At 38.4% G+C, this 10,417-nt stretch overlaps 1 protein-coding gene across 3 annotated transcripts in view; it reads left to right on the forward strand.

Moving 5' to 3' along the window:
- Window positions 1–10,417, forward strand: part of LOC107665263 (lysine-specific demethylase 3B-like) — a 33,945-nt gene that overhangs the window by 5,729 nt on the left and 17,799 nt on the right. For 2 of the 3 annotated variants that reach the window (XM_016456070.1, XM_016456071.1), the window contains exons 7-14: window positions 752–1,480; window positions 2,386–3,604; window positions 5,653–5,860; window positions 5,946–6,160; window positions 7,161–7,313; window positions 7,447–7,548; window positions 7,631–7,758; window positions 7,863–8,127. In XM_016456070.1, coding sequence (XP_016311556.1) covers window positions 752–1,480; window positions 2,386–3,604; window positions 5,653–5,860; window positions 5,946–6,160; window positions 7,161–7,313; window positions 7,447–7,548; window positions 7,631–7,758; window positions 7,863–8,127 — 3,019 coding nt within the window. The remainder of the gene's footprint in view (window positions 1–751; window positions 1,481–2,385; window positions 3,605–5,652; window positions 5,861–5,945; window positions 6,161–7,160; window positions 7,314–7,446; window positions 7,549–7,630; window positions 7,759–7,862; window positions 8,128–10,417) is intronic. The other variant, XM_016456072.1, reaches the window with a different exon arrangement.

Here is a 10,417-nt window from a genome sequence, read left to right on the forward strand (position 1 = left end):
AGCAAATGGAAATAAAGCAGACCGTGCCAGTTATAGTTCAGAACGTACATGCACTCGAGTCGTCCTATGTTTATCGTGTTTATATTGTTTCACATGTTAATGTTGGGAATAACAATAATATCCACATGTTCGGTTGAGTTGGCTCCTCAGTCTGATAACAATAAGAAGGATGTGTTTTCTGTTCTTAAAGCACTCTCCCTCGAGGAAACTTAAAGGAAGCATAAAGTCTCTTAGCATCCAGTGTCTTAATGCAATCACAAGCTGAGCTAAAAAGGATTTATTACATACTTTATTCAGCAAGGATGCATTAAATTAAGCACAAGTGACAGTAAATCTTTTAAAATATTACAAAAAATAAACTCTTTCAAATAAATGCTGTTCTTTTGAACTTTGTTTATCAAAGAGTAGTAAAAAATGTATGACTGCTTCCACAAAAATATTAAGCAGCACAAAAGAAATGTTTCTTGAGCATCAAATCTGAATATTATAGAATAATTTCTGAATGATCACTTGGCAAATTCAGCTTTGCCATTAAATGAGTAAGTTGCAAAACAATGCAGTTTTGGTGAACATCAGACACTTCTTTCAAAAACATTAAAACAAAACTTAGTGATTTAAATGTATATGTATGTACATGTGTGTGTTAAAAGGGGCTTGTTAGTCATTTTATAGCTTGTTTATTAATTTAGTAATGTAAACTTGGTAATTGATCATGCGCCTGGGTCATTCTGTCGTATCACATCTCTTATAGAGCCCAGATCGGCGTAAGAAGGAGGGTGATGGTGGGAAAGGTGAGGGCAGTCGGCGGCGTAGGACAGCATCTGAAGGAGATGAAGACATTACTCTGAAACGTTTCAAAGGAGCCGGAGAGGGCGCCTCTGACGGCCAGAATGCCAATGGCTCCAACAAGGACACTGAGGCTATGGTAACATGCGTAGAGATGCCGGGAGAGGGAGTAGTGGAGGGAAGAGACGGAGGGGGTGGCGTAGGTGGGAGGGTGACCAGCACCTGTAGTCCAGTAGCTTTGCCAAGTCAAGACTCCTCTAACAACAGCAATTCCTCTCAGCAGGAGCACTCCCACATAAGGAGCACAGGTTTTGTCAAGGAGAATGGCAGTTTTGTCCCAAACCAAGAAAGGATATCATCTTCAGTATCAGTGGTGCTTCCTGCGTCCACTCCAACACCACCTCCATTGAAGCCTGCCCCATCGCCCTTTTCTAACACTTTTCCTTCTTTGGGTCAAATGCCCAGCTTGGTTCCCGGGGCCCCTGCCCCGAAATCATCTTCCACACTCCCAGCAGCCGAGAGGGAGGAGGGAGGTGTCCTTTCAGGGTATCCTAAAACAGCTGCCCTGGTGTCTCTAGGTCCTGTGACCATTTCATCACCTTCCCAAGACAACGCTTCAAGTGTGGCTCTTTCTGCTCCTGTAGAAGCAAACCTAAAGCCCAGTAAATGGGGATCAGCTCCAGAAGTAAGCAAGGTAGGACATTGATGCTTGTATTTGACTTAGGATCTGTTAATTTATTCAAGAATACATTAAAAATGGAATTTATGAATATAAATTAAAACACCACTTCTATGATAAGTTTTGATTCAGAAATTAAAAATATTCTTGTTTTTAACATTTTTGGGTGAAATAAAGTAAAAAAAAAGATATCAGAGTGTATCCTCAAAGTAGAAGAATTATTAAATAATTAAAAAAAACATTACGTAGTTTGGCTTAATGTTTTATTATTTCATAAGAAAAGAAAAACTCTGAAGCAGTTTTGTTAAATAACATTAACATTTAGAAAAAAAGCCAAATCAAAGTCATGTAAAAAAAAAATTTTTTTTTAAATAATATTAATAAAAAAATTGAAATGTTATGATTTTGTCTCCCCAAACCTTTACATGAAACCTACATATTAACATAAACAAAAAGACCATTTTTAATTTGGTTCGTTTTTAACCAGTGTTATTTTAATATTGTTTAAATACTTAAAGTGTTTATTATTATTTCAAAGGAGCTTTTGTTTTTATTTCATTTTTTTTGTTTTAGTTTTTATTTTAATTTGTTTTTGTAATTTTGTTTTGTGGTTTTTAACATTTTTTCCCTTTTTTTATTTTAGCTATTTCATATTTCTATTTATTTTCATTTCAGTATTAGTCATTTTAGTACTTCATCTTATTTTTTTTCAGTTAGTTGCAAAGCATTGTTTCTAATTTATTTTTTCCATCTAATACTTATATTTTATTTTGTTAAAGATTTATTGCAATTACCAAAACGATTTTTAATAGTTTTAGTTAATAATAACAACACTGGTTTTAACATTTTTTTCCCTTTTCTATTTGTGGGCACACTGATTACTCTTTGTCTGTCATTTATTTGGCTTATTTGTATTTCAGACCCCCAAGACCCCTGCTCTAGCTGCTGCAGGATTTGATAAACAGTTGAGTGAGGCAGTGTTTGGGGATGTTCCCACACAGGCCAATGGTTCTTCCCAGGAGGACAAGCCTTTTGGAGCTGCGAAGGAGTCACAGAGGCAGGACTCTGATCCCTCACAGAACCTGTTCTTCCAAATCATGTCCCAGAACCAGAGTATCACGCAAGGCAAGTCAAAGGCCTTCAAGTCCTTGTCCGAGTGCCTGAACAAGGAGCCGCCCAGCCTGTTCAAGCCTGCCGCTCCCTCCGAGGGTTTCAAAAAGGCAGTTGTAGCTTCTGCATCCGCTGGACTGTTTGGTTCAGCACCTGCTAGTGGCCTGGCACCAATGAAAGAGCCGCCAAAAGTGCCTGATATCAAGACTGCAGGCAATGGGATCCTAATGAACAAGCCTTTTGGAGCGGTGGGGGAGGCGCACAGCAAACTTCCAGCCGCTTTTCCCTCAGCCACAGGTCAAGCTGCGAGCTCTGCAGAGGCTCTGAATCCCTCTTTGGGATTAGGAACCAGCGGACTTGGAAGTGCCAGAAATGTGAACAGCTCGAGCCCAGTCAGCAGTTTTGGTCTGCTGGCTGGCAACAAGGTTTCGGAAACTCACGAGAACCTTTTCCTACAGGCCACGAAGGAAACAAATCCATTTCTTGCTTACGGCGGAGCTGTTTCGCACAGCCCTTTTAGTGCATTGTCAACTCCCAAGTCGTCATCTGCGCTGTCCGCGTCTGCTGTCTCACCTTCAGGCAGCTCTGGTCTACTTGGTCAAGATCCTCCTGGTGGTGATGCCAAACCAAATCTGTTCACCATGGCAGAACCTCCTAAGGGAATCTTAGCCCCCCAATTCCCTGCTCCTGCTCTCACGACCACTCCATCGTTCACTTCGGCTGCCCAGGATAGACAACAAATGTCCAAACCAGACAAAGAGGGTTCAGATGGCAGCCCGGGAACTCGCCTCGACACCGAAGGCCAAGATGTGGCTATGCCTTTCGACCAAACCAAGTTTTCTTTGGAGGAACGCAGTCAGTCCATCAAAAGAGATTCAGAGTCCAGTAGCAACAGTGACCTCTCTGATTTGAGCGAGGGGGAGGACAACTCCGGCCAGAGCCAGAAACCTGGGGTTTCCTCAGCCATTGAGGATAAGAATAAGACCCACCCTGTGGCTAAGAGCCGGCCACGGAGCAAACCCATCAAAGGTAATGTGCTTGACTACTGCATGCTGTGTACTTCATGAGTTGGTTTGGTACTCACCCTCATGTCGATCTAAAAATGTATAATAAAGAGTAGATGAATTTACCTGTTCGTTATGATGACATATAATGTCCCCGGCAAACTTTGCAGTCCCATTTAGCCACTTTCTAGCAACCAAACCCACTTTAAAGGGTTGGTTCACCCAAAAATTAAAATTCTGTCATTAATTACTCACCCTCATGTCATTCTGAACCCCGTAAGACCTCCGTTCATCTTCGGAACACAAATTAAGATATTTTTGATGAATTCTGAGAGCTCTCTGACCCTCCCTTAGACAGCAAGGATACTACCACGATCAAGGTCCAGAAACATAGCAAGGACACAGCCGCGTGACGCAGCTGACACAGAATAGCATACGCTGTTTGCGTTCAGTGGATATTCTCCAAAACGGCACCAGGGTGACGCAGAGGAGACAAATTGTTGAATAAAGTCGTTATTTTTGTTTTCTTTGCATACAAAAAGTATTCTCATTTTTGGGTGAACTAACCCTTTAAGGCAAGCCAAAAAAAAAAAAAGCATAATGCTGTAGTACACAGTAAAGGAGACCAGAGGCCATTTTTTTTGAACGGATGTCCATGCCTCACTATGCTGAATAAACTGCTTTTGTGGCAAAACAGCTTATCATTTAATGAATTAACATCTTATCGGCTAATCTTCAACATGTTTGCCATTAAACATTTGTTTTGGATTTTTAGAGTTTATGCCACAAATGCCCTTTTATAAGAGAAGTCACAGACCGTTTTGTGACAGGCAGGATTCAGTTTGCGGTACTTCTCATTCATTTCAATGGTATCCACAAACACTGATTGGCTGTCGCACAACTCTGACAGCTATTCAGTGACGTCAAGGCCGTGATTGGTTCTCAAGGCACACGTGATACAAGTTGGCTATTACTAGACTGCACGATTAATCGAATGCGATTGTCATGTGCATCTTGCCAGTAAAGCAGGTTCTGTGATTAGTAGTAAATCTCCAGAACGTGCTTTCAGATGGAGCAGCATTTACTACACAGAGCCGTAGTTCACTGACAAGCTACGCAAAATCGCATTCATAATCACAGACGATTTAATCGCGCGATTAAGAAATCGTTCTGCGATTATGAAAGCTGTTTGCGTTGCTTCTCAGTGAACTATGGCTCTGTGTAGTAAATGTTGCTACACCTGAAAGCATGTAAAAAATACCACATTTAATAACATGTTTTTACTCCAAACTCATAACGTCAGTTGAGTGTTTGAAATGAATCCTTCTGTGAGATGATGTGGCTTCTTACACGGAATAAGGCACGCAACATATTTCATAGTATTCTAAGCCGTGATAAAGGCTATGTCGATTAGCATTGCATTATGATTGACTTTATTATAATTAAAATTATAATAAGACGAACTCAGATATATGGATATATTGTCGTAGTCGTGTGTTTATTAGTCACGTTGAATTAATCAAAGCAGTTAAATCTTCTGTTTATTCAGCAACGGCTATAAGAATTTCCTGGATTTCTTCTGCAAGGCGTATTTGGAGTTTCAGCGCGAGAGTGCCCTCTGGCCTTTGAATGGAGATTTACTGCTGATCACAGAACCATGCTTCACTGAAAGATACGCATGACATTTGCAGCTTCTGCCTAATCGCGATTTAATTTCGATTAATTGTGCAGCCCTAGCTATTACGCTTTCTCCAGGGGGTACTATGCCACAAGGGGTTATTAGTGATTTTATGTGAAAATATCTTAAGCTTGTGTAATCCACAGAACTTATTTTAAACATTTCATCAAAAACCCATTGAAAAAACAGATTTTTCAGATGATGGAAGCAGAAATGCTCAAATACTAACTTGTTTCAAGGTTTTGGCATACAAAAATACATAATTCTTGCAGGTCTCTATTCATTAGTTTACTGTTTTTGTTTAATAGTTCTGGCCATCCTGCTCTGTCGATCTCTATAGATCTTGATAGACATTCACAGTCATCTGATTTTGGGTTCATGTGTGATTCATCTAGTGGGACAGTCTGTGTTGAAGGACCAGAATAAGGTTCGGCGCTTGAAGCAGTCCGGAGAGTCCTTTCTGCAAGACGGCTCCTGCATTAACGTGGCGCCACACCTGCACAAATGCCGTGAGTGTCGTCTGGAGCGCTACAGGAAATCCCGCGAGGATGAGGACGATGATGATGACCCAAACGTGGCCTGCCGATTCTTCCACTTTCGCAGGTGGATATGATTCAGACAACTACTGGTATGGCTAGCTGAACTCTTGGCTAGGGTGTGAGACTGACATCTTGATTTGTTGTAACAGGCTGGCTTTCACTAAGAAGGGAGTCCTTCGCGTGGAAGGCTTTCTGAGCCCGCAGCAGAGTGACAGCATGGCAATGGGGCTGTGGCTCCCCTCCCTCACAGCACAGGAAGGACTTGACCTGGACACGTCCAAATATATTTTAGCAAACGTGGGTGACCAGTTTTGCCAACTGGTCATGTCAGAGAAAGAGGCCATGATGATGATAGAGCCCCATCGTAAGTAACTGTTTGTTCATTAAAGCTGATTAAAGATTTTATAATCTGAATATAAGAAAGTATCACATAATGCCAAACATTTTTTTTGTATGCAGAAATCTTTATCTAGTTTTATGGACACTCTTAATTTCTGTAAACTAAAAGTAAAATAACAACTAAAATCATTTTCCGTTAATAAGCTTTAGTATTCCTTAAGTTTTTAAGAGCTAAATGTTCAAGATTCCCTTTTTTTATTTTAAATAAATTAATTTACCTGACTCTTCAAGGATTTTTTTTTCACATTTTAAAGTTTTCTATCTCATGAAATATTTTAGAGCTTAAAATTACTAGGAAAATGTATATGATGCAGTTTTATGATTTTATTAATTTAGATGACTAATTTACATTTTATATAATTTATATAATAACATTTTAATCATTCTCAGGAAAAAATAATGGACACCTGAATGGATTGCTCATTATCTGAACAGATGTAGCTTCCATAATCACTGTAATATTAAAGACCTCATTCATGAAATATAAGCAGAATAATTTTGAGTGAATTATTCATAGAAATTCTTATGTGAAATACCACATTAAATTGAATGCTTTTTCAATGAATTTCACATTCTACTCATGTTTCATGAATGAAGCTCAATGAAAAGGGTAAAAAAAAACTCCATTACATACAGTGTCTTATCAGTAAGGAACTTGGAAAGATATTAAAATCTCATATTAAACAAATAATAATAATTATAATAATATTTTTTATTTATATAGCACCTTTCAGAACCTCAGTGTTACTTATTTTAGTGTGATTACTTCAGGGCTAATATAAAGCAAGGTTATTATAGTTAAAACTGTTACTAAAACAAAAGCGTGGAGTAAAAAAGTTGTATTAACTGAAATAAAACATTTGTTTTGCATTATAAATGTACACTAAAATGAAGAGCTAGTGACTATTTCGGTAATAATTAATAAGGACTTGCATAAAATCTGATAATGCCCTGTGATTTTGCAGAAAAAGTGGCATGGAAGCGCGCTGTGAGGGGAGTGAGAGAAATGTGCGACGTGTGTGAGACAACGCTGTTCAACATCCACTGGGTGTGTCGCAAATGCGGCTTCGGCGTTTGTCTCGACTGCTACCGGCTACGCAAGAACAGGCCACCTGAAGGTAGATACAACAAAGGATCTGCCACATTCATGACTAGAAACGTTGTGAAGCTATCATTATGTTTGATGAAGGTGCACTGTCATGTATGTCCATTACAGCATGTCTCTGACTCTCACTCCTGCTCTTTCTGTAGACGAGAGTCCTGAAGAAGACGTGTTTTCATGGCTGAAGTGTGCTAAAGGCCAGCCACACGAACCACAGAACCTCATGCCCACTCAAATTATACCTGGCACAGGTTAGTGCATTTATTCCTGTTCAAAATATGTGAAATCACAGTAACTGGAGCTCAGTTTTATTGTCTCCTTGTGTCCCTTTAGCCTTGTACAGCATAGGTGACATGGTACATGCAGCCAGAGGTAAATGGGGGATCAAAGCGAACTGCCCCTGCACTAGTCGACATAACAAACCCTTGGTGCGGCCCAGTGCTCCAAACGGCCTTTCACAGGCAAGACATCTCCAAAACATTTTAATTGAAAGTAGAATTACATCTATAATGCTCTTAGATCTGTTTTTGGTCTGTTCTCATCTTGTGTCTCATGTTTGGTGCAGTCGGGTGCGGCTAACAGTGTGGGGAATGGAGCCACTTCCACTTCAGCCACAACCCGTCCGAATGGGGAACCTGCAGCGGGTGCAGTAGTCAAAACAGAGCCTGTTGAAGAGGCGGGCAGTGCTGACACAACGTCAGGCACCAGTGGGACAAACAGCAGCACTTCTATCCCTGCTCCCGTCCTCACACCAGCTGCAAAAGATGGCAAGGGCAGTTCCTCAGCCCTTCACTGGCTGGCTGACCTGGCCACACAAAAGGAGCCCAAAGGTGAGACTCAGTTTAGAGCGGTTAACAGTTAGTGGATGGCACATGTGGAAGTACTTTATAACAGTGGTTCTCAACTGCTTTGAATTTACATTTGACCAAAATGATCATGTACTGTTATATATGTTTATATAGTATATATTATTTTGTACATTTAAGAAGAGATATGTTTATTATTGTATTTATAATTTTGGTTTTTGTTCTTTATAATAAACTTTAATAATATTTATTTATTAATATTAATTTATTATTAATAATAATAATAATAATAAAAACCTTTGTTTGTAGAACAACATTCACACAGAAGAAATGCAGCTCAAAGTAAAAAAAATATTACATGAATTGCAAAGTTCTTCAGTGAAACAGATGAAAAATACCATAATTAATGTAACGTGAAAACCAATTTTATATTAATAAAAAACAAAAATTCTATACATGGAATGCATAACAAAATTAATAATTGTAATAATAATAATAATAATATAATAATAATTAAATGTAATTAATAATAGAAGAAAAACATAATACAAAGAATGCATAAATCGGGTAAAAAAAAAAAAAAAGACAATGCATTCCAAAGAAATTTAAAGAAAGTAATTTTAGATAAAAGCTTAAATAAAAGATATGCTTTTAGCTTCCTTTAAAAAAATGGTAACACTTTACAATAAGGTTGTATTAGTTAACGTTAGTTAGTGCATTAGTTAACATGAACTAACAATGACCAACACATTAACAATCTTTGTTAATGTTAACTTACAAATATACTAATGCATCTCTTCACATTAACAACTTAATTAGTTAACACCGGTTAATGCATTAGTTAACATGATCTAACAATGAACTATGCCTGTAAATAGCTTTATTTAATGTTTTGTAATGCTAAAGCCGGGATCACACTGCGATTTTTTTTTTTTTAAAGTCCTTTAGGATTGTACTTGTCGGACTGTACGAACATGATGATCATGTCACACTGGGATCTCAGTTGTCATTAATGTCAGACTGTACGACAGTCAAGACGCGTTAAAAACGGGTGTGTGCAAGAAAACTTGTCCGGAGTTTTACCTTATCAACCCACACACGTTCAGTGACTGTGAGCTGCATTGCACGCTGGGCTGTAATGTATAAGTATATGAATGGTGGCAATACCGGCGTATTCATGCAGAATAGTGCAAGCAGCACTACACACCCACATGAAAACAGCAGCGCAACCGGTGTTTATCATAGCAAAGGCAACGAATCATATGAATTCCGTGAGCAGAGGACGAGAGCGCCGGAGTTTATGCGGTTAGAAGAAATATCTAGCATTAATTCTGATCATGGCTTGTCTTGAAAAATGGAAGACAGTTTGACGTTCGTCGTAGGAGATGTCACACTGCAGGACTGTGCGCCAAATCTTCTGAGACTGCCAGAAGTTCGTCAGAGGTAAAATTTCATAGCAATGGCCATTAATCGGCTGTCGGTGAACATGTCAAACTAACGATCAAAGACTACAGATTTTAGCCTAGGATTATAGGAATCTTTTAGGATTTTCTAAATTTGTCTCAGACGACCAAATCGTGGCCAAAATCGCACAGTGTGAGCCGGGCTTAATTTATACTACATATATACACATAGGTTTATGTAGCAGCTAACACACACAAAGGATGAACAATACTAACTCACCATTTGGCCACTGATTTGGGCTATTGTTAAACTTAATTTGAAAGTGGAAACCATCTGAACATCAACGGAGATGTTATTCATGTTTGTAGACTGACTAACCACTAACAAAGTATTTACTAAGGGAATTGTAAAACCTTATTGTAAAGTGTACACTAGTCCAACATTAACTAATGTGTTACTAACATTTCTAGACTGTTTATTAGGGCTGGGTTTTGACACAAATTTCACGATTCGATTCTCATTCACAAGCTTGCTATTTGATTCGATTACCGATTCGATTAGATTCAATTATTCGATTCGATTATTTTGGATATATATCAGGTACAGTACATGCCAAATTTTCTCAAGGAAAAAAAAATCTCTCAACTAATGCTGTAAAATATACATGAGAGTCAGTTGGTACTACATTACTATAATATTGAAGGTTAAAATTGGCTGATTTGTAGGCTAATATACAACTGCTAAAATTACACTTAATGAAGTTTTTAAAATAATAAAGTTACAATTAGCTACATAATAATACTTCTACTTCAGTTCGTTTTTTTATATAAACATAATGGTGGCTGTCATAAAAACTTGATGGATTTATTCAAACATAAATGAAACATTGAAGAACAGTAAAAATGATAAT

The sequence above is a fragment of the Sinocyclocheilus anshuiensis genome, unplaced genomic scaffold, assembly GCF_001515605.1.
Source record: "Sinocyclocheilus anshuiensis isolate Anshui unplaced genomic scaffold, SAMN03320099.WGS_v1.1 scaffold483, whole genome shotgun sequence".
Classification (NCBI taxonomy): domain Eukaryota; kingdom Metazoa; phylum Chordata; class Actinopteri; order Cypriniformes; family Cyprinidae; genus Sinocyclocheilus; species Sinocyclocheilus anshuiensis.